The sequence below is a fragment of the Acipenser ruthenus genome, chromosome 7 (genome assembly GCF_902713425.1).
Source record: "Acipenser ruthenus chromosome 7, fAciRut3.2 maternal haplotype, whole genome shotgun sequence".
NCBI lineage: Eukaryota > Metazoa > Chordata > Actinopteri > Acipenseriformes > Acipenseridae > Acipenser > Acipenser ruthenus.
In genome coordinates this window covers 55420795-55444895 of record NC_081195.1, presented here as the reverse complement: position 1 = coordinate 55444895, position 24101 = coordinate 55420795, and the positions used below count along the sequence as shown (strand labels likewise).

Below are 24101 nucleotides of genomic sequence, written 5' to 3'. Positions count from 1 at the left end.
GTTGTAATAGGCAAACATATAGCCAAACAGTGTAGAGTACAAATCCAAGGAGTTTATAATAAGGTTGTGTAACACACTGGTGCGTTCTCACTTTGAGTACCATGTCCAGTTTTGGTACCACATCACTAAAGGGACATTGTGGTCCTGGAGAGAACCCAAAGAAGAGCAACCAGACTAATCCTAGGACTTAAAGGACTGAGCTGTAAAGACAGGCTGAAAGAACTGACTCTATTGAGCCTGGAAGAAAAAAAGAATGGTGGGGCGGGGGGGGTTTGGTCTTAAATGGAATTGACATTGTTAACCCAAACCAATACTTTAAACACAGGACAGCATCCAGGACCAGAGGACATAGTTAGAATTTTAGTGGAGAAAGACTTAGGACAGAGAGAAGGAACACTTCTTCAAACAGAGAAGGTATGGAATGGGCTACCTAGTCATGTTGTTCAGGACAATTTCAAGCTGTGATATTGTATACTTGAGCATTGGCAAAATGTAAATTCAGTTCAGTTAAGTTCCAGTACATAATACATATGCACCACACAGTTTTGTTTTTGAAGATCTGTGTTGTGCTAGGAAATATAATACCAGTTCTAAGCTAGAAATTGGATAGGAATTACAGAGTCTATTTTAATGATCTAAACAGTGGTGGACCTTAATGCAGACACACTTTAACTCTATATAAGTGATATATGTTTTTGTTTTTGTTTTTCTGCAGGAGTGATTTATAGACCCCCTTAAAACCGTCACTAAATAAAATAAAAATACAGTGGAATGATGCTGGGAAGGGTTTCTATGTTGGATCCATAGAAAAGTTCATTTTAAATGTTTCATTTTGAATCAGTATTGAAACATGACTTTGACATTGAATTTTGCTGGACACTTTCTCAATGTTTTGTTTTTTTTTCTAATTTAAATTGATCCCCTATGTGAAGGCAGTTAGACATTGAGCATTTTTAAAGATGGTGTAGAGTTAGTCCATTTTTAATCAAGAAATGGATCCTTTTAATGAGGTGTAAATAATACATGACTTAATTGCCCAAGACATAATTATATGAGGGGGTGGGAACGGCAGGCTGTATGTTTTATTTTTAGGAATTACATCCTTTACTAAGTAAAGGACAGTACATTTAATTTTAGATTATGTATTGGGAAAAGTAGAAAGATAAGATTATTTTTTTTTAATAGGTTACAAATAGGTGAAAATATTTAATATAGAGAAAACAACTCACTATGGAAATCCCCTATGAATATATATTTTTGTTTCTTAGGATATGTAGTGTATTCTAATTGAGGTTCATTATGTTCTTTTACTTGATTAGAGGGATACTATTTTAGGAGTAATATTTAATACAGTAGTGACAAGGCAGATTGTCCTGAGGGTGTGTAGCAGATGGCAAGTTCAGTGATCTAGCAGGTAAAGCTAGATAACCTTTTGTATGTATGTGTTTTTGAAGACGTTTTATACTGGATTGAATTATGCTTGAAATGTTGAAATGTTAAGATTTACTGGTACAAAATGAACTAACTCTTACTGGTAAAGCCTTTTATGAGTGAATATTAGAAACTGAAATAGATACTTGTTTTTCACTTTGAGAACCTATATACTGATGAGGTTTTGGTTCCCTAAACAGTGATCATTTTCTCACTTGGTTAGATACATAAACATGAATAGATTTGACTATGCAAGCAAGATTCTGTAAAGGATGGTCAACAAGGTCTTGATTTTACCTGATAATTTGATGGAAAAAAAAGTCTGAACTATGTATGCCTTCAGGATGTTAACAGTAACTGACCAAGACTGTGTAGAAAAGCTATATTGTGGTAAATTATAAAATAGGGTGAAAGGATTAATGGTGATTAAATCTATCTGTATATATATATGAAAATTAAGAGGGAGGCTGTTGGTTTCTTAAGTGTAACATTGTGTTTTTTCCCTTCATGTTGCAGTGATGTTTTCTTTAAAAAAAAGTTTTCTAAAAGTAGTTTGTAATAGCTGTGTCAAATGAATGTGAGTGCAGCTGATTTACTTGAATGGTTTCATTTTTATCAATTTATATTGACAGAATAACATAAGGGATGATGGCTTGTCTCACCATTGTAGTCTAATAAGTATAATGTGCAGAGATGCACTAATGAAGGATTTTAACAAAAGGCTGAACCAAAAATCAGTACCATCTTTTGTATAATAATGACCTCACATTATTTGAAAGGGATTTCTATTTCTAGTTAAATCTCAGCCCCTTTCAGTGTCAGTAATTGTCAATAGTACCTGCATATACAATGTTATTTTAAATTAGTTGTTATTTGTAGGTTTCTACCTTCTGGGATATCTCTATATATTCTTTCACTATCATCTTTGACACAGGGACCAATTGTTATATTCAAATTTTTATCAGAAAGTAAGAAGGATGGAGAATGTATTTATTTTTGTTTCACAGTAGCCCATAGTATGTTATGATTTTTTAAGTTTATTCAGATAGGTAATGCAACATGGTGCCTGTAGGGCAGACCCTTTCTAAAGAGCTACATTTATGTTTATTGTATGTGTTTTTCTGATGTTTATAATGTTGATTCTGTGATTTTTGTAAGTGTGTCTGGTGTGATTCACAGGTATGTGGCGGAAGACTGGGCCAAAGCTCCTGTTGCTTAAATCCAGTCAGTATTTACCTTGTAAACCAAGCTTTTCTTTTACGTGTGCTGCGATTGGGATCCTTTGTTATGTTTGTTTATTGAAACTATAACACAGGATAACAGGTTTCTGAGTCCCAATGAAAGTATAATGTACAGTCATGAATATATAAATATACAGTGTTAAATTTCCCATAACAAATATTGTATATTTTTTCAAATAGACATCTGAGGTTCAACATTATGAAAAGTTGAGTTTATATGAAGCTAAATTTGATTACTAAATTATTTAATTAAATGACTAAATACAGAAATACAATTATGATGTTTAGTTAATTCCATAAAAAAATATTCTACAGAACTAAAACAAATAAATAAAATATTTACTATGTTTTAAAAGGGTCTCCATCTCAGGCCTTATTTGAAAGAATCTAATTACTACATGATTCAGCTGTATTATTTTTTTTTTATTTATATATTTTTTTTTTTACAGATTTCACGATTTCCGTGAAATGTACCCATTGCTGTGCAATATGTAGTTCCCAGTGAAAATTCCCACTTCTGAAAGAATAGTGTAAATATACATATTTTTTATCACTTAAAAATAAATACAGCAAACGCTTATGCTTATTATTTTCTTAATCTTGTGATGACTATTAGGAATTGGGTTGTATTGTTACTTTACAGCACATGTATTTAGTGTTCTGACACTTTTCGCCCAGATGGGATTGGCGGGAGGACAGGTTTAGTGTTGGTGCCAGGTCGTGTCCGGGAGCGAGCCACTCCAGGAGAGGTTGGGTTAGATAGTGCTGATTTCACATCTAGCAGTTCTCCTTGGGAAGCTGGTCTTGGAGTGTCTGGTGTGTTACTGGAATTAATGTAATCTGTGTGGGTAAAAAAACAATCATTAAACTTGATAAACCTGAACATCTGTGATTACTCTCTCTCTCTCTCTCTCTCTCTCTCCTTACGTTTGGCCATAATCTAAACAATTTAAACCTGAAGGTTTACTACTCTATTGAGATTTTCATAAGCTTGCACTAAAAGTCCTACAAACCTTTCAGACTGTCTAGTTCATGTCCCAGTCCTGATATATCCAGGGGCTCCACTGCAGGTTCTGCTCCAATAACCAGACCATTAGTTGGAGTGTTAGCACCAGAACTTGTTGCTGAAGAAAAGGCACCCGCTGATGACAGCATTGACATGCCTGAACTGGCATGAGATTCCACTGAACTGAGGGTGGAGAAACAAAATAAAAATAGAAACTGCTAAACGAATTTGCAATCACTTGTCAAGAAGCCGTATCAGATTCAAAGTTACATTTAGAAACATAATACATCCAAAGACAAGCATTTTGACTAGAGGTCTTGTTCAATGTAGAAAAGCTTGTCATTGAATCTATTACTTTTCTGTTAGTATTTCTAAATTTAGCACAATCGAGTAATAGATTTGAAAAGTTATAAAACTAAACCTGTGAAATGAATAACTATAAGTTAATTTCAGATAGAAGAACAGTCGGACTAAATAGTAGTAGGTGTATCAGTTTACCTTTTTTTCAAAATCTTATTTCAGGTGTATCTGTGTTAACAGATATCTATAGAGACACCATCCAAGTTATTAGTTTACTAGTATACTCTAATAGCTCTTATCCTCAGTGAAAAGTATACTTGTACAAGGGTTACTAGCTTGGTAACACTCTTTTATTCTGTTGAAATAGATCAATAAATAGCATATGGTTTGAGTGCCAGTAGAAAACTGCCCCATGTTGGTATTAAAATGTCATAGAATGGCCACAACTATAGAAAGCATAAACATACCTGGTACTAACTCAAAGCAACTGAAAAAGACTTTGCATTTCTGTATCTCTTGTAAATGCATATAACGTTTCTATTGTCAGAGCACAATCATATTCAGCTGCTCTACTCCGATGGAGACTAACCTGCTGTCAGGACTGCCAGGAGAGAAGCTCCGATCATGTGTAACATTGCTGCCGCTTGGAAGCATCGAGGAGTAAGAAGCTGGGTCTAGAAGATGCTGGCGAGGACCCAACGATGCAGGAGCAGTGAGTGGACCCCTAATCGATACAGGAAAACAACACACAAAAAATAACAACTACTAATACAGTTCATGGTGTTCTAAAACCCTTAAGTTATAAACATGTACAGTTTAACAAGGTTAACTCTTACTGGTTTGCTAATCATATATTGTCAATGGTGACAGATACTTTATCATTCACTATAGGGGCAGCAGTGTCGAGTAGTGGTTAGGGCTCTGGACTCTTGACAGGAGGGTAGTGGGTGGGTGCTGCTGTACCCTTGAGTAAGGCTCCAGTAAAAAACCCAACTGTATAAATGGGTAATTGTATGTAAAAATAATGTGTAAAAAATAATGTAATTGTATGTAATAATTGTAAGTTGCCCTGGATAAGGGTGTCTGCTAAGAAATAAATATTTTTAATGAAATTTCTTGTGTTTTAAGACAAATCTGTTGATTGAGGTTGGGACTGTGCACTATTTTGTATTGGTTACCATCTCATTGACACCCTCAACAAACCACAGACCTGGCACTAAAACCTTGCAGACTGGTTAGTCTGGGCTTTTAACTTTATTCTTGATGTGGAGATGGGTCATACCATTGGCAAACAGCAACTGCTTATTTTCTTTGCAAATAATTACTGCCTCCTAATGCTATCCCCATAACTACAAAACTTCAGCTTTTCAAAGCCATATTTAAAAACATGAATTTCCCAACAACTGGGTCAATCTTAAAATACATTTAGTGAAGGTTTATTTTACACAGCCATGTGTTTTGACTTTTCTAGTCAGTGCCCCCCTGGAGCCAGCCAGCCCTGGGTCTTTATACATCAGCATTTTCATTGGCTCAAATTCAGGATATCCCTCTAAGGTGTTTTGACCTGTCTCTTGGCATGATTTATACATCACGCTAAACATAACTGTCCCCTGGGGCTGTTTTGTAAAGTTGCCCACATATAGAGTAATAAACAGTGATGTGATAAAAAACTACAAAACAAAACTGTAAATCAAGCTGGATAACTAGTTTCTGACAAATACTGTCAAGCATCAATTGGCATGTAATACAATATAGATAAAAATGGGTTTACCTTTTAAACAGGCGGGTATATGCACTGGGGCTCTTCCCCTGTAGAGCTTCCCTTGCTGCTTGTTGTCTTCTCTGAATTGAAGCCTGTTCCTGTATTAAAATACGCAAACCAATACTTAATCAGCCCCAAAACCACAATAATCCAACCCAGACAGCTAATAATGATCAGTAAGAATTCACAAAAAAAGGCCTTTATTTGTTGATGCCACCAGTGGGAAATTATGTATCTCATGTGTTATGAACTATGCAGTGTTCACAATACATTTTGAATGCTGCATGATAGATTTAAATGTTTAACTGTTTTTATAGCATTTCATTCCGACAGATTACAGAATGTATTCTTTTTAATAACTGTTAATGTAATCGTCACACATTATGCAGGATTAATCAGCAATAGTTTGTTCTGGATAAATCTGTAATAATGAGAAAAAAAGTAATGAATGTCTAATAATGTAAAAATAAAACTAGTATACAATTACAAAAACAAATCAGAAAGACAACTTCAAACCTACAGACCACTTTTTGAGCCCTAGTACTTAATACAGATAATAATTACAAGGGTATTCAAGTTTTAAAATAGCTCTAGCCTTCTTCCAATTAAAATTGTAGTGTTTGACCTTGAGATCAATCAACATAGTTTAAGTTCAAATTAAAGCTTAAAAACAATGTTCATTAAATGTGAAATAAAACACCCCATGTGTAAATTAGATTTTATTTTCCAAACTGGGGATCTGCCATTTTGAAAGCTTTATTAGGAAAGGACCATGACAAATCAACTGTGTTATTCCTGGAGGACATCTTCAGACCTCAACTCAAAGCTACGCCGTTTTTAACATAGAACCAATGTTAAAGTCAGGTTGCTTCGCCATGTTTAATTTACAGAACAATGGCACAGAAACAAGCTATAGACATGCATACAAATGTTTTCAGATTTTTCAAGCCTGCTGTGGGCTATAAAAAGGCCTTATTGAGTATGTGTGTAAATAGTAAGTGTTTAAAATTTGTAAATGTTAATGCTACTAAACAGGTAACAGAGAATAAGTGCTAATTGCATTTAAGTGTAAAAACGCTGTTATAATCTGGAGAGACCACTGCATTTGAAACTATACTACATTGAACGTCTAGACTTTAAACGTAACAGAATAAAGGAAAACTAACAGATAAAGGGCCTCATTTACTAAAGGTTCTTCATTAAGACGTTCCTTATCTTCTGTGATAAGGCACGTCTTAATATGCTAATGATTTCCATAGCATGCGCCTTAATAAGCAGCATTCACATTAGTAAATACCAATGTGTTAACAGTGACAGCAGTATTCCTACCACTGGACTCTTTGGTGCTAAAAGCGCAGCCTGTATCCTGGCCGAATAGTTCCTGTTGGCGGAGTCAAAGAGATCCTTAGCCCCAGTAGACTGAGCAAGTTTGCTGACATTCACGCCACTCGGTGAGGATCTGTCTCTATCTGTAACAGGAGATTCTCTGGCAGAATCTTGCAAAAGAAGAACAAAATCACACAATGTTAATTGGAATATACAGTTTTACATGTATTCCATGTTTGCATCACACATAGAATGCTGTATCTTTTGAATAACTTAAAAACACTTAAAATGTTCAGACACAGTTATCACACATTATTTAGGTAGTATGAATACAGTATTGAACTGCATGAAATGTTAATCAAAAATCTACCAGGAAAGTTTGAAATAAATTAGTATGTTTTTAAAATACAAAACAAAATATAAGTTGGTTTTGAGCATCAAGGAAAAATACAAAAGCTATATACAGTATACTGTATATGATGCTTACATTAGAAGTGCAGTATTTATGGGAAAAAGTGCCTTTAATGTTTATGATTAGGTGCTTGCAAGAATTCTACATATTATACACAATTTGGGGTGCAGAGGAAATAGCTACCATGTCTACATTTCATCCAGACTATACTAACCTTGAACCTCCAGACAGGAATTAAATATTCACTGAATAAGGCAGCACAGTGGATCTCTCAAGCTAAGGCTATACTGTATATGAAATTGTATATTAAATTGCTTCCAGTTTTTTGGTGTTTGTATAATCACATGATGAGCGTAGACATAAACTAAACTGCTCAAGGCTAGCTCAGTGAGGCATCTGTTAATCTGATTTACTGCTCCGAGTTACAAGTGATGATTGTTTTTGATCAGACAAAGTCAAGGCCAATCCATTCTAGTGACAGTTTGATTGCACTCACCTGTGTATGTTTCGTCTCCTGCTGTGGCTCCTGCATTTTCAAACCTTTCCTGTTCTCCCAGACCCAAGTACTCTCTCACTAACTGATTCAGCTTTATGTATGCATCTTGAAGATCATCTACATGTACAAGGCAAATGGAGAATTTTAATTTAATATTATATCAAATCATGTAATAATGTCCTTAGTGTCCTTCAATAGGTGATATACAATATCTCTTAAATAGTATTTACTCTCCTTAAGTGGTTAAAGGTTCAAATGGTAAAACATATATAAAACATTTGCGCTTTGTCGACTTGACCTTTTTTTTACCCATGATTGAGTGTTTTTGAAGTTGTGGATAACTGAAACGTTATCTTAAAATCTTTTTATACTATTGTGACCAGTCAACATTACTTATATATCTATATTTTTTAATAATTCCTGTACATTTAGCTGTAAACATATATAGAACGTTAGTATAACACATGTTGATCTAGAATCATTACATTTTAAGGAATGAAAATATAAACAGATTTCTCACAACAGTACATCATCTCTGCACTGGCTTCCGGTCCCATTCAGGATAGATTTGAAGATGTTGCTTTTAACTTATAAAGCATTAAATGGCCTTGCACCATCGTATTTAAATGATCTTTTAATACCATATATTCCTAGACGCCAACTCAGAGCATTCAGTTATAGGGACCCAAAACTCTGGAATGATCTTTATAATGTAGCGTTTTTATGCTAAAATTAAGTTCCTTTATTCTTTGTCTTATTTTACTGTTCTATGTGTTTTTTCTTTTGTTTTTATTGCTTTTCTTGTTTTCTCTTATTAATATTTGTCAATGTTTTTATTCATGTGAAGCGCTTTGTGACAATTTTTATTGTGAAATGCGCTGTATTAAAAATAATAATAATAATAATAATAATAATAATAATAATAATAATAATAATAAGTACTATTATTATTATTATTATTAGTATCAATCTGTACTGCTTACTGTAGTAATACAGGTATTCAGTAAAGGTTAAGGCTTGCTTACCACAGGGAATAACAGTATCAAAGAATCCTGGGAAATCCCTGTTCATTTTAATGTAGGTGTCAACTCTGGAAACAGCCATCTCAATTTGTGACTTGCTGTAGAGCCCTCTCATTCTCAGGCGCCTGGCATACTCCTCTTTATCCATGGGGATAAGCAGGATGTAGCGTGGCTCAAAGCAGGTGTTTTTTAAACTGCGCACACCCTGTGGCAAAAATCAAACTATATTACATTACAACACCAGAGATAGCATAAATGTTTGCAAAGACTCATTCACACTGATTTTGATTGTTAACACATGAATAGAAAACCTTGCAAGCATTCAAATCAATGGCTTTCAAGCCCACCAATGTGGTTAAGTTGTCAATCTCATAAAAACAAGCATTTTACCGAATGAGATACCACAGTGGGGAAAAAGGATAAATATGTGACATCCAAAAGTGGTAGTGTTTTGTTGAGTTGTAGAAAGGCAGCACACAGCCCTGTAAAACCTTCAACAGGTCCATAAATATCCTTCATACAAAGAACAAGCCTGACTATCAGTCTCTTTGACAGTTTTATTTTTCTTGCTCATCTTTTAGGAGTATTTTGTCATACATTTAAATTGTTATAAACAAGACTTTGTGGTTCTTGTTTCTCTGTCTACCTCAACTCAACCACTGCAATTGTATAGACAGAATGTGTACCATACAGTAAAAATGTACCCTATACTGGCAATACACTAGGAATAATAACAGATTCTCAATTTGCTTTTAAAAAGCAGATTAAAAAAATGATAAAAATGACAAAATACAATCTGTATAATTTTAGGTATATTAGTGTATAACTGTATTAAGCGACCACCTGTCTAACGCGACCAGCGACCACAATTCTCTTACCCAGCAATGGACTCAAACCTGTATTAAGCATCGTTACACAGAGCTATTGTTATAAGAAAAATATGGTTTTAAATGGTACGTCCTAAATTCAAAAGGAATACGGTAACCATTTTAGCGGTCTTTTATCAGTGATCAATAAAACAACAGCGCTCGCTTGATGTCCTGATTGACTTGCTGATTCCGTTTCACCTTATTCATTATATGGGCAGCAGTGTGGAGTAGTGGTTAGGGCTCTGGACTCTTGACCGGAGGGTTGTGGGTTCAATCCCCAGTGAGGGACACTGCTGCTGTACCCTTGAGCAAGGTACTTTACCTAGATTGCTCCAGTAAAAACCCAACTGTATAAATGGGTCATTATATGTAAAAAAATAAATAAATAATGTAATTGTATGTAAAAATAATGTGATATCTTGTAACAATTGTAAGTCGCCCTGGATAAGGGCATCTGCTAAGAAATAAATAATAATAATCATATTAGAAGTAATTTATCAACGAATGCTGCTAAATTATATTTGCACCCTATGATTCTATCGCATTTAGCGTACTGTATAACCACTTGGTCACAAACAGGGAAATCTCTTGTTCAGCCAATCCACTCTCTAGGAGGCTGTGTGGTCCATTGGTTAAAGAAAAGGGGCTTGTAACCATGAGGTTCCCGGTTCAAATCCCACCTCAGCCACTAACTCATTGTGTGACCCTGAGCAAGTCACTTAACCTCCTTGTGCTCCGTCTTTCGGGTGAGATGTAGTTGTAAGTGACTCTGCAGCTGATGCATAGTTCACACACCCTAGTCTCTGTAAGTCGCCTTGGATAAAGGCGTCTGCTAAATAAACAAATAATAATATTGTTGATTGTGCAAACATGTACTCATTGATTGGGAGGGTTGCATTGTTGTTTTATTCTGTAATTGATTGTTGATTGTGCAAACATGTACTCATTGATTGGAAGGGTTGTATTGTTGTTTATTCTGTAATTGATTGTTGATTTGCTTATCTTTCTTCTCACCTGCCCAGGGACTACCCATGAAAATTAGCTTTAGGGTACAATGCATCATTATGATATGTTCATTTATGTTTAAAATTGTACAATGTCCCTGTCAAATAAATAGAATAAATACAATAAATAAATACATATAATATACTTGACTATACTAAACTAAACTATTACATTTCAAACCCTTTGATTTCTTACCTCTAGCTCCATATGAACACAGCATGCCAGTCCCTCCCCTGCGACAACTTCAATAGCATCCCTGGTCAGTCCATAGTAATGACCACCATATTTCATGGTCTGAATAAACTTTCCCTTGGAAAGTAAAGACAAAAATAAAATAAAAAAATACAAAACTGCTTGTGTTTCAAAATGGCTACAGACATTAGCCTTTATATAAATGTTGGTTAAAGCTGCTTAACATGTTTTTTTTTTATGATAAAAAAACATATATTGAATAGAAACAAAAATAAAAAAGAAACAATTAAAAATGCAATATAAAAACATATTTTGTATTCATTTTTGGGTCAGTTATTTCTAATTACTTAATTGTAAATTAATTTTAAATCAATACAGTTTTATATTGTAATATCTACATTACAATAATACAGCGAACAGTTTATTTGTTTGAACACAAGTCCATGCACTGGCAAGGTCTGGTAGAATGGTAGACATCCATGACTACTAAATTCACCAAAAATCAATAAAAAAAAGAAAAAGCAGCACTGAAATCCTACCATATGTATCATGTCCTCAAATGCCTCCTCAGAGACAAAGTGATAATCACTTCCATCCACCTCGCCGAAATATGGACTCCTTGTGGTGTGGCAGGCACTAAAGAAATAATACAATACATCTAAGCAGAAAAATCACATGCCTTACAAATATGACACACATAGATCTTTGTAAATCCTTTCTTTCCAGGACCATTCCTTCCAAAGTATGCCTGCGGGAAGTGATGATGAGATCCAGACATTTCTGCAAAGCATAATGTCAAAGCGCACAGGAAAAAAGGTTATTTATGGGGATGTCCACCTTTTTACATCTATAAATATGTGAACAAAACGAATCTATCTATAGTCCATGTACAGGTGTAAATATTTATTTACCATGTTGTACATGTTCACAGCTGCAACCCATAGTGGTTTCGATCAAGGTGTTTTATATACCATGATAAAAGTTGAGACGTGTGTACATTGTCTATGAAAATTTCCTATGTGCTGAATGATTATTTATTTATGGTAAAGTGGTGGAACCTTTGTAAACAAATCTTATAAGAGTCATCAACATTTCTAGCAATATGTAATTTAAAATGCTGATTTAAAAAAAAAAATTAAGAGTGTACAATAATATATTTCTGAGGTGAAAGATTGAGAAAACACCTTGATCTACATAATTGATCTTTTATGGGTTACTAGTAATCAATTACACCCTACAAAACAATCCTTGAATACTATTTAGTGATGAGGCAGTTATAATAAATAATAAACATCATACATAAGGCTGTATTTCACAGGTTTCTGTGAAATGTACCCATTGCCATGTGATATTAAGTGACCATTTCTAAAAAAACTGTAAATATACAGATTTTTTATCTAAGCGAAGAAAATAGGCTTCTTACACAAGTTATTCGTACTGTTGTGAACCTGTGAGACAACTAGTTTGGGAAGGGAGTTGAATATGGTTTGAATTCCAGTCTCTCAAAAGGGTTGTAACTGGCTCAATGAAAAGTGTTCTTTTAAGGGATATTATTTTTCCAGGAAAACCTGAAAATGGGTTTAGTACACCCAATACCTGGTTAATCGACTTGCTGCAGCATATGGTTTGAATTATTGAGATTTAAAGCAATATTTTATTACATACTGGAACGTTTCCATCATTAAACATAATGTCAAATTATGGCTTTAGTAATACAACAAGGACATTGGGGTTATCAGATAGTGTTAGCTGTTTGTCATTACACCATTGAAACTGGAACTAATGATCACAGAAGATCAGAAGATTACATGAAATGTCAAAACTTACCAAGTCAAAGAAAGAAATGCAGTATTTATGAAATAATGCAATTTTCTAATAATCTTTCAGTTTAACGGCTGTTAATGAACAAGAAAATTGTGTGTTAGGCTCCCGTTTAACGATCTATTAAACAACGATTGAACAACTTGAGCTAGCCGCAAGACCCATATATGTAACAGCTCTGTTAGATGATGTTGAATTCTTGGATTTTGCTAATAAACTTGCTATTTTAGATACAGGTATTTAACAACTAATAATGTTTTTAAAAACAACATTGACAAGAGGCTTTAACAATGTTTAAGGACAACATGTATATGTATGTGTATATGTTTATGTATTTGCATTATAAGTAAAGGTGTTTTTATTTCAAACATTCAGATGTGTGGCTTACAGAAATAATGTGTGGATGTGTGAACTGGTCAACAAAACACCCAAAACAGTAGGTTGTCCAACCAGTATTCTACATCATGTTCAAATTCTACTCTATTACTGCCGTAAAACATGATAATATTGATGATGACAATCTCCAGCACCTGGGCAAGTATAGTGTGTACAATCAAAGAATCAAAGGACCAAAGGCATGGCATCTTTTTGGGGGATATGTACCTGCTTTCAGCAATCAGTTTTATGTACTGTGGGTATCTGCTCTTTTTCAAGTTAATTTAATGCATCAATCATTGCTGCTTTATAGCAGTTTAAAGCGACGACAGATGCCTTGACTTACCCATATGCAAAAAAGTTACTGAATTCCCGGCACAGTCTGTGAGCAAGTTCCCGTTTTCCACAAGCCTGGGGGCCTGTCAGAGCCAGCATAGGATAAGGGGCATCCAGGCTGGGTAAGGTGCTATGGAAAAAAAGTTTTAAATTCTGTTTAAACTCTAATAGACTGACATCACTAAAAGTAGAAGTAACTATCCTTAGCTAAAAGCCATCTGAAAGTCACACATAATCATTTTATGCTGATTGCTGTTGATTATGAGTCAGGGTGTATTGAACTAATACGTTTCAAATGCAATTCAATTTTAAATGCACTAAATTGTTGCCAATCTGTCCTTCTAAAGGGGGTGTTAACCGTGGGAGAGTAGAGTGAATTATTCTCTGGCAGCAGTCACATTAGTTTACAAAGCTTGGGACTGATGCACACTGGCACTAGCCAATCTGCATGAAGAAGTAGGGCAGTCTGCCCACTGTGGTTGGCCAAACAAAAAAAAATCCTTTTTTTGATTTTATGTTACCGAACTTCAGTCTACCGTGAGCACTAAATTCACTACCTACATTAATTATGACTGCAGTTTTCAGTTAGATATATTATACTTTCTGTATGAAGTACAGTAATTAATCAGATGTGCATTTGTTTTAACTTGCTTTACTTATCTGTTGTCCTGGTTACAGCCAGCCTCCTAAGAAACAGTACTATGATGATACAAATAAATCACTTTTAAGTATCTCCATCAAAAAATACGTTTGTTAAATATATACAGTATAACAGTTTATCCAAAGACATTTTGAATTAATTTCCTTCTTTAGCTAGATCACTGTACAATATAGTTACTGGCGTTCAGTGTATAAAATCCCAGGATTAGGCATACAAGTACCAGTACCTGATTGCCACCTATAGTTAAACTAACATTCGCAATGAGGTTTTCAAATTTACCTGTGATAGATTATCTGTGGTTGCCTTAGATTATATACAACATGTGTCATGTGATCTTGGGCAGCAATTACTTCAGGAGGTGGGTCATATTTATTCACTGCTGCCACCTAAAAGGACAGGTAAGAAATATTGTATTGAAAACAAATAAACAATGCAAATTAGTTTGTTTTAGGAAAAATTAACAAGATTTTAAGCAATATTCCTGCTATCTCAAACAATTTCTCTGATGTCTTCTTCATTTTTGTTATTATATACAATCTTGATACAGCTTATCTATTTCTCTGCCACAGATAAATCAAAACCTAAACTTTATAGAATGCATGCAAGTAACCACACTTACACACACACAATCTTGAGTTGACATTGAATTGTATTATACGGTAGTTTTTGAAGATAATTTTTTGTTGGAAATATGTCAACTGTATACCTTTTCTTCAGCTTTCACAGGCTGTAGATCCAAGACAGTCAGTCTTTGAAGAACAAACAGGACAGAGAGACGATAATCAGGCTGCTCCTAGAATTAAGATTAAATAGTATTGTTTATAGCAAAAACAAAAAACAAAAAAAAGTCTGAGGTTTACAACCAGACTAAGAAGTGTCTTTAGTTTTAGTTATAGATGATATTTTCACACAAGCACACAAAGATATCAAATTTGGTCAAATTGATTTGGACTCTCTTACCCGAACAGGGTTCCTCAGCAGATTTAGTACTCGAAGCAGAGGTAGTTCCTGAATGTGTGTGGCTTCATTTATCTCTTGGATCTATTTAGTTTAAAGTTATTAAAACAAAACCAATTAAACATTTCAGTTTAGACAGGTGTCCTAAAATAAACTGAACCCCCAAAAGTGCTAAAATATTTATACTATGTAGTCGTTTTTCTATGTTATACCTACGGTCAGTATGTTTTGTGCTATAAAATGAACTACTGGTTATTACATTTTGTGCTATACTGAAAATAAAACACTTTAATTATTGTTGATAACTTTGTTTGCCTGAATAACATAGCATCAATTATTTCCTTAATGGAAGTTTATATGGTACATATTTTTTTATTTTTACAGAGCAAGTACATATATTCTGCCTGGGTTGCTTAGCAACAGCATTCAAGTTCATTTGGTCTCTGTCACAGATGCATGCTTGGCAGAACATTAAAAAAAAAATGTAAATGGGTAGACCTTACTTGATTGTCCTCAAGATCAATGGTTTCAAGCAGCTTGTGATTTTCCAGCCCGCACAGACTCTGGATTTTATTAGAGGACAAGTCCAAGGTCTGCAAAGTTTGAAGGTTCTCTAAGTTTGATATTTTTTGGACCTGGTTGCCCCGCTAGGAATTAAAATTAAACAGTCAATGCATGAAAACAGAAACCATAATGAGCGTATATAAATCTCCATGACTTCTAACATGTGCCTTGATAGATGAAGGTTAGGTGCTGAAATTATTCCAGCACAGTTATTCTACAAAACTATTTACTTGTACTTTGCCCCCCTCTGTTACAAAGTTATGAATTTTAATCTCAGTGCCTGCCAGTCAGCCTGTCACCTGTGCTGAAGCTTCAGCAGGAGCACACTCGGGTTCTTGGCTGCATACAGCAGGGGGCCTGTGACCAGTCAGCCCTCAAAGCTCTGGAGCCAGTGGCTCACTGACGGCCCAAGAGTGGACAATGACAGGGGCTTGCTGCGAGAAAGCATGAAAGTACTCCAGGTTCACCCTTACCCAGCAGCATCCACTGTAGGTGATTGATAACAGAATATTTTTAACAGCTGATTTAGAATAAATGCTGAGGTAAAGGACAACAAAAATGTAATTAAAATTGTGAGTTGTTGGATCCATGCTGGTATGCCATATGTCCGTATATATAATAGTATTGTTAACAAAAGTGTTCTTTAGAATACATATGTGTTGCATCTGGTTGTCACATTGAATAGCAAACTAAACTGGATACAAAAAATGGGACGTTAAATTTTAGAGATATATTTTCTGCATATAAAAAACAATTACTGGGCAAAATGTAAAGGGGAATGGCATATCAGTGTAAATGGTTTTAAACGTGAAGCAAAATAGATATGTGAAAAAAGATAATTGATACAGTATGTGCAAAGGATAAAACAATGTGTCAGTGTAACTTAATTTTTACAGGACACAACATGTATTTTAACTTGAGAGAATCATAGAATACAGCTGTGTATGAACTGTGAAGACATTCAAACCATATGGTTTTATTGATATTATAGCCAGGAGTTAAAACTGTGGCAGCAGAATGGTTCATTTGAACTGGACATCACTGAGAACTACCTGTATACATACAGGCCAGGGTTTACATAACCCTGAAAATATGTAGCTACTAACTCAGATGGTTTCTGGGATATAAGAGGCTTTAACACTGCACTGTGGTGGCAGTAACTATGTAAAGGTACATTTTTCTAGTGCAATACTAGAGAATACAGTACAGTATGAAGCCAAGATCTCAACGTTTTTATAATCTTGACACTAAAAAGTCACATGACCCGAGGTGTGAAATTCTCAACAAAAATGTATACATACTGATAAACGATACATTTATAAATACAAAATAAACCTTAAAAAATAACTGATCAATTATAACCAATTCACCATAAACTAAAAAGCTAAAATACTTAAAGCTTTGTACCGTAATATAACACTTAAGTTAAACCTTAATGACAAGCATTAAGAAATATTACACTATACAGTAACTGCTGTAGAGAGGGAGTTTTGTTTCAAGATATCCTAAAAAAGGGATTATGTTATAAAAAAAATGGTATTAAAAAAACAACTGTGTACCAGCATCAAAATAAGTCCTGGTACAGAGTACTGATGAGTACTGGCAGAATTTCACCCCTGCATGACCCCAATATTGCAGTACTGGCCAACATGAAGGGTTCCATTCATTTTTTTAACATACTAACTACACAGCTATGCAGAGTACACAGTTTGAAATAGCTTGGTTAGTGGGGATTTACTTTTACAAAATAAAAAAGTAAACCTTATTTCATAATCATTATCAGCAATCTATAATTTCCAACCTGGCAAGCAGATAGCTCTGGAAAGCTGCTGTTAAAACAATGATTAACAGAACCTTTCATTTTATAAAGCCTTGATTACATTTTTTTATTTTCTGGATTCCACCTTGACACTTGCAATACTTCTTTATGAAATCCACTTCATAAAACAAAGCATTACCAAAAGGAAAGAATATTTATAACTCTTCTGAGCAAGAGAGTGACAGTATGGTATGTTATTTAATTGAAAGACCAAATCATACTGGAAGAGTAACTGAAGAATTTCACTTACCAGACAAAGCTTTTTAATAGGCAGGTTCTTTAGTCCACTAATATCTGAGATCCTGTTATTTGCTAGACTGAGGCAGGTTATGCTGTTGCAATTCTCCAAGCCTTGAATTTTACTGATGTCATTGTCTGTCAGTGAAGAGCAGTGTAAAGAAAATAATTGTAAGTTATGAGTGACCTAGATAGTACTTATCATGACCCACTAGAGAAAGTGTTAAGACAAGTTATGACAGCCCAGCAACCTATTATTGGTTTAACTCTTTCATACTTAAGTTTGTGCAAATGAAAGATGATGGACTGACAGCAATGGAGAAGAGTGCAACTTCTGGCTACAGAGAAGGTACTTGGTTTTAGAACAGAATACATATTTAAAGTGTTAGTAAATCAATCATTTTGAGTCTGAATATACCAAACTGAAAGTCAAAGTTTTCACACTCCATCATCCATAAATTAGAATAATTTATATTGTTTGAAAAGGGAATACAAATATGATTGATGATGGAAACTTAAGCTGCCTTTTATTACGTCTGCAGGGTCCCAAGTAAGGCCAGTCAGTCAGTAGTTTTTCAAGTAAATTGGAGAACTGTCACTCAAATAGACTGACAAAATGGCTACCTGTCAGCACTATCAACACAATATACACTAAATTCAGTCAGTCTTCAGATTTTTAATTCACAGTAAAGAACTAACTAGAGCCTTCCATTTTCATATTTTTTTTTCTTTCACCTTGCAAACATTCTGTGTTTCTTATTGCAATGAAATGCACGGTTTTATAGCAGCTGATGTTCAAGAGTCAGTATCGTTGTAAGATCTTCTGCGAACTTTATGAAAAATGTGAAAATGTAATTTGAAGCAGCAACATGCCAGATGCGGATGAGAAATACACAAAGTGTTTGATTGATCTATTGTACTGCACTCTAACAGCTTGTTCGGTATGTTTTAACACAGGTTCTGTTTCTTATCTTGCCATTGTTTTGTCCTAAACTACAGCACCTTTGCATACTGGATGGTTTCACAGAATACAAACTGACTAAACTGGCATAAACAATTACTTAGAACTAAGTTTTGTAATAAAGTCAATCAGCTACAGCATATTAACCTTAATTGTCAAATATGTCAAATTCATTTAAAAGGTAAGCTGAGGAATCTGTCATTAATTCATACAAGCTTAGGCTGGTTTGTTACAGGTGACTTTTCAAAGACTGCAGATTGTGAATTATTTATAACTGAACTGCCTTGAAGCGACAGCTATCCTCTAAACCAAAGTCATTGAATTCTATGGTGTATCCAATACAATTGTCTAAGTCCATCTAACAAATTGCAGGAAGCCCAGTGGCAAGTTTGTATTTTAACAGAGAACACTTCCAATACCTGTGCTAAAAATGTCTCTTACCTACAAAAAAACAAAAAAAAACACAGTATTTAAATACTTGTTTTAACCCTAAATGCAGGTCCCTTCTTACATTAATAAAACCCATGAATATTTATTGTAATTCTACAATACACTCATAATACTTTTTAATGCATCCCTCTGTAAAAATGCCTCACCACTATTCTAACAGAGTGTTGTCTCCCATGAGGAAAATAAACTGCATTTCACATCCACTAATGGTGCTTTTTAATGGTAAATGATCAATTAATTTTGTAAGTGCTGTTATGGGCTTTAAATAAAACTGGATGAAAAAAAACAAACATTTCAAACACTTTTGTGCATGTAATGTAAAAATGCTCTGTGTATACTGTATTTTTGTATTTTATTTTGGTCCCTGAACTCATTTAAAAACCATGGTTTCCAACCATGATCCTGTATTTGGTATGATACATTAAACCAAGATATCATGTTGGCACTCTTTCAGAGAAGATCAGGGTGTTATCTCCGATGTCTTGGCTAAATCTCAGTACAGGTTAATAAAACTCACACTCTCTCTCTCTCTCTCTCTCTCTCTAAAAGGATACCATCCAGGATCAATTTGCTCAGAGACTGGTAAGCGGATAGGTCTTTCATTTCAGTCATATGGTTGTAGGAAAAATTTACTTCCTGAAAACAAGATACCAGAATTTTAAATTAAAAGCAACATGCTTAAAAGCATACACAAACACTTCTATGATACAGTAAGGTTAAAATGGAATGTACTACTGTACAGTAAAACTATCCATATATATCTATATATATATATACACTGTATATATACACTGTAATATATATATATATATATATATATATATATATATATATATATATACAGTCAGCACTCGCATATCCAACCCTATGAAATTGTGACTTCAGTGACAGTTAAACGAGTGTCACGCATATCTGATTATTTCGTCTGATTTGATGTGTATGTAGGTTAGCACGTTGTAACCTGCCCCCTACCACCCAAACAACCCCCTGCCCTGCACAGACACACACACACACATTTTGTTACAAAGAAAAAACATGACTTGCGTTTGAGGAACTGTACATGGAGACGTTGATTATTTCATTGAAATTTGTTAGCGCACAAGTTGGGGGTTAATAAAACTTTTTAAGCACTTATGATTATGTATTTATTTATTGTATAATTACCATCAGGTGTTGGTTTTCAATCATGACAATTGTCAGTAATTAGCAACGAATGGGTTTCATCATACGAAATATGCTGATTGCCCAAATACTTTTGTCAAAGTATGAAATTAGTTTTTGCACATTATTTTGAATTTTATGCATGTTATGTAATAATTGTTGTTTTATTATAAAGCTGAATCTCTACTTCAATTTATATCTTTCAATAGAACAATTAAAAATTATAGAATTTTTTTGTCGTTTTTCTTTGTCGTTTATCTCTTTTTTTTAAACTGTATATGAACTGTTAAGAAGCCTATACAAAGTCCAACAAAATGTTGTTTTAGTGCAATTTTTAGTTGTGACTATTTTAAACATAAATATAAATTATATAAATTAGCACGTTATTAACTGATTGTGTTACTGTTCATGTTTATATTCTTATAATTGAAGTAGTGGAATACAGTCTACAGAAAAACAAGACGTTGCACCCTATGAGGCCAGTTAGCCTTTTATATTTATTTATTTATTTTTCAATACTGGTAAAAAAAAAAAAAGGTACACTCTGGTATTTAAAATGCATCCACCCTGGAACTAACCTTGAGATTTTTGGGTGCTTTGAATCCAAAAAATTCAGTAAGTTCATTGTGAGATGCATCGAGTTCAACAAGATATGGCATGTGGCTCACACAGGACAAATCTGAAAAATATAATAGATTTACCAACCAGCAAGAAAACAACAGGTACATGAGTGTAAAATGTACATACTGCATCAATTAATAGATATTCTTTGACAACACATGAGCAAATCTGAATACCTTTAATCTTATTATATGGAAGTTCCAGTTTCTGAAGATGGACATATTCACACAGAATAGATATGTCAACTAAGCCAAGCCTCTGTAGAAAAAGAAAAATGTTAACGTGTATATAAGACATATGGAAACAATTCTACATAAATATATTTAAACAAAATAGGATTGCATATAATATACTGTAAAAAGGGAAGTACAAATTATACTTAATTTTACCAAGCTAACTTCCAAACTGGTATAGAGTGGTGACTTACTGGTAATGACAGATGAAGATAGGCCTGTTCAAGCCCAGTAGCAGAATGCCCCAGGTTGGATAGGCCATCACAAACTGTCTTCTCTTTTAAAAGTTCTTCCTCCTTAAAAAAAAAAAAAAAAAAAGTATTTTGACCCCATCATAATTAGCAGATTCAACCTGGGATGCCATCACTGAGTTAAATCAATGGGATTGTCATCAACTTAGATGAGTCCTACTAAGATCAAAAAGTGGTTTATTAAATTTAATTTTATAAACTGACTGAAACTAACTTTATGTTTAACATATACTAAAATTATTGACATATCTTCCGTCATCTGATAAAGGGCAAAACTGCTAAAATGCTACCATTTTGCCCTTTTTGCATTTGTCTTCAGTTTTATTTCGTCTTAATTAGTGCTGCCAAAAGGGCGAAACTGGAATGTTATTAGTATTACTATTTTTTTTTTAAAGAGACTATTTCTTGAAGTTATTGATCACAATGTATTCTTTTTCTATGCAACGGAAAACAACCTTGCTGCCGCATCCCTCTGCTTAGGACATCTTTGTAATGTTAGCATTTAAAGTAAACGCATCTATATATATATATATATATATATATATATATATATATATATATATATATATATATATATCTATATATATATCTATATATCTATATATATATATATATATATAACAATTATTTATTGCAAAGTGTGTATAACAAGTAACAGAATGCTCCTGATCCTGATTGAGGCTGCCATGCTGGTAAAGATATAGGAAGTACCACTTTCGGCTTTTTTGCTCTACACGGGTGTTTCAAAATTAATGCAAAAAAAAACAAAAAAAAAAACAAACGAAAGTGTATCAGCCTTTTTATATCTCCCTGATGATCAGAGATTTGGGCTCGTCCTTGGTTTTAGCATGGTATTCCCTTTTGGCATTCATTTTTTCACTTAGTCTGAAAATAGTCAAAAATGCAGTTTCGCCCTAGGTAAGGGTCGATATTCTATCAAAACACAAACAATATGCTTGCATGTTATCTTTAAAACTTTGCTGGTTTTTATATCATACAATTATCTCACTTGCTTCTTGCTAATGTATATCTGCTTGCTAATAACTGTATAATGAAACCAACATATCACAGTTTTTTTTTTTCTTTTCATTACCTCCACCAAGACTTCTTCCTCCTCAGAGCCTGAGTATTCGGACGTCTCGCTGCCTCTCTCGGGACTCTCAGGTAACTCATTCTCTGGCACACATGGTGTTCCAAAGGTAGTACCGAAAGGGGATATTCTCCCTGTGGTTTCCTCCAGGTTAAAATGAACAGGCGAGATAATGGCTGCCATAACGTTTTTTTTTGTTTTTGTTTTTGTTTTTGTTTCTTATTACTTTTAACTGTATCCACAGGAACGCTACAGCACTCAGAAATAAATAGAATTACATACAATATATTACTATACAGTTCTCCGGCAAAAGTCACAGTACACAGTGTTTACTGTATGGTTGCCTAGAAACTGTTAATCGAAGTTGCTTGGGAATTGTATGCTAACGCGGTGCATTCTGGGATTGTTTAATTTTATTTTGGTACGCCGTCAAAAGACAGTTGATCCCCATAATAATCTGCGTTAGGTAGGTACAGTTAAAACGTCATAAAATAAAGTACTGCAGCAGTCTAGAAATAACAATGCAATAAATGGTCTAATAATAGTATACAGATAATTACTGCTGTACAGTACTTAAGTTTAGTCATCTTGAGGATTTTCATGCCATTGTAAATAATTTGTATGTATTTATGTTTTTTGTTTTAAACAGACGTCAATTCAATCCTTCATATTTGCGGTTATTCGGAGTGACTCGTATTGTTAAGTTGGCATACAATGTTGGCTAGATCAACTAAGTGCACAGCGGTGTATTGCAGGCAAACCACTGATGACACTCGTGTCACTGCTAAAAAAAAAAATTAAAAAAAGAAAATGACACTTTGGTCTATTACTGCATGTTGGATATATTTATGGCAGCTGAAGAGCCGCTTCTGAGCTTACACGAAAATATCTTAACCAAAAAAAAAAACACAGTACTCACGAAGTTACATCAGAACATGAAAATTAGAACCAGTGATAACATTGCTAGTACCAGTAAGGGATGAGAAAATGTTTTCAAAATTCTTGTTTAGAACTCCTTTAGGTCACAAAATTCAATTTTCAACCTTTTAAGAATGTTTAAATCCTCTATGTGGTTGTTTTTTTAACCTTTGCTATTTGTTGTTGTATGGTTGTTGTGTTTAATAGTAACCTTGCTGTGAGAAGGTGCCCCTGAACACTATCCTGTGCAAATGTGAAAATACTGCTCTCAGGCCATGCGCAGATAGCACTTACAAGGATTTCTACTGTAGACTTTGTTTATGTGGATCACTATCATAAGTAATTACCTGAATCTTTATAAAGTTATTAATTTATCCATCCTTCAGATGAGATGTAAAACCAAGGTCCAATTGTAAGTGACTCTGCTGCAGCAGTTGTGATGCATAATGCACCCCCTAGTCTCTCTAAGTGGCTTTGGATAAAAGTGTCTGCTAAATAATAATAATAATAATAATAATAATAATAATAATAATAATTGCTTATGGTGCACACTGACTACTGCAACTCCATTTTCACTCAAGTTT

The 24101-nt window shown here is 34.1% G+C and overlaps 1 protein-coding gene across 2 annotated transcripts; it reads right to left on the bottom strand.

Annotated features, from left to right (window-relative positions):
* Nucleotides 1-3198: 3198 nt before the first annotated feature.
* Nucleotides 3199-22967, bottom strand: lrguk (leucine-rich repeats and guanylate kinase domain containing). 2 transcript variants are annotated; one of them, XM_034025179.3, is made up of 20 exons: nt 22603-22966; nt 21453-21554; nt 21202-21283; nt 20983-21083; nt 19798-19879; nt 17846-17970; nt 15716-15859; nt 15216-15296; nt 14962-15048; nt 14535-14641; nt 13605-13724; nt 11602-11698; nt 11066-11179; nt 9000-9201; nt 7975-8091; nt 7070-7236; nt 5750-5838; nt 4568-4702; nt 3686-3861; nt 3199-3512 (listed from the first exon to the last, which is right to left on the bottom strand). In XM_034025179.3, exons 1-20 carry the CDS (start codon nt 22780-22782, stop codon nt 3325-3327), a joined length of 2496 nt encoding a protein of 831 aa, XP_033881070.3. In that variant the 5' UTR covers nt 22783-22966; the 3' UTR covers nt 3199-3324. The 2 variants fall into 2 exon arrangements, with proteins under 2 accessions (XP_033881070.3, XP_058883293.1); XM_059027310.1 differs by lacking the exon at nt 3686-3861 and having other exon boundaries at nt 3370-3512; nt 22603-22967.
* Nucleotides 22968-24101: the final 1134 nt, after the last annotated feature.

Excerpts from the sequence above, each read along its gene's own strand:
- lrguk (XM_034025179.3), bottom strand. The coding sequence starts at position 22,782 with ATGGCAGCCATTATCTCGCCTGTTCATTTTAACCTGGAGGAAACCACA. Across the intron at positions 19,880-20,982 it reads AAGCACCCAAAAATCTCAAG|GAAGTAAATTTTTCCTACAA; the intron begins GTTAGTTCCAGG and ends TCTTGTTTTCAG. Across the intron at positions 11,699-13,604 it reads AGTAACTTTTTTGCATATGG|TGCCTGCCACACCACAAGGA; the intron begins GTAAGTCAAGGC and ends TTATTTCTTTAG.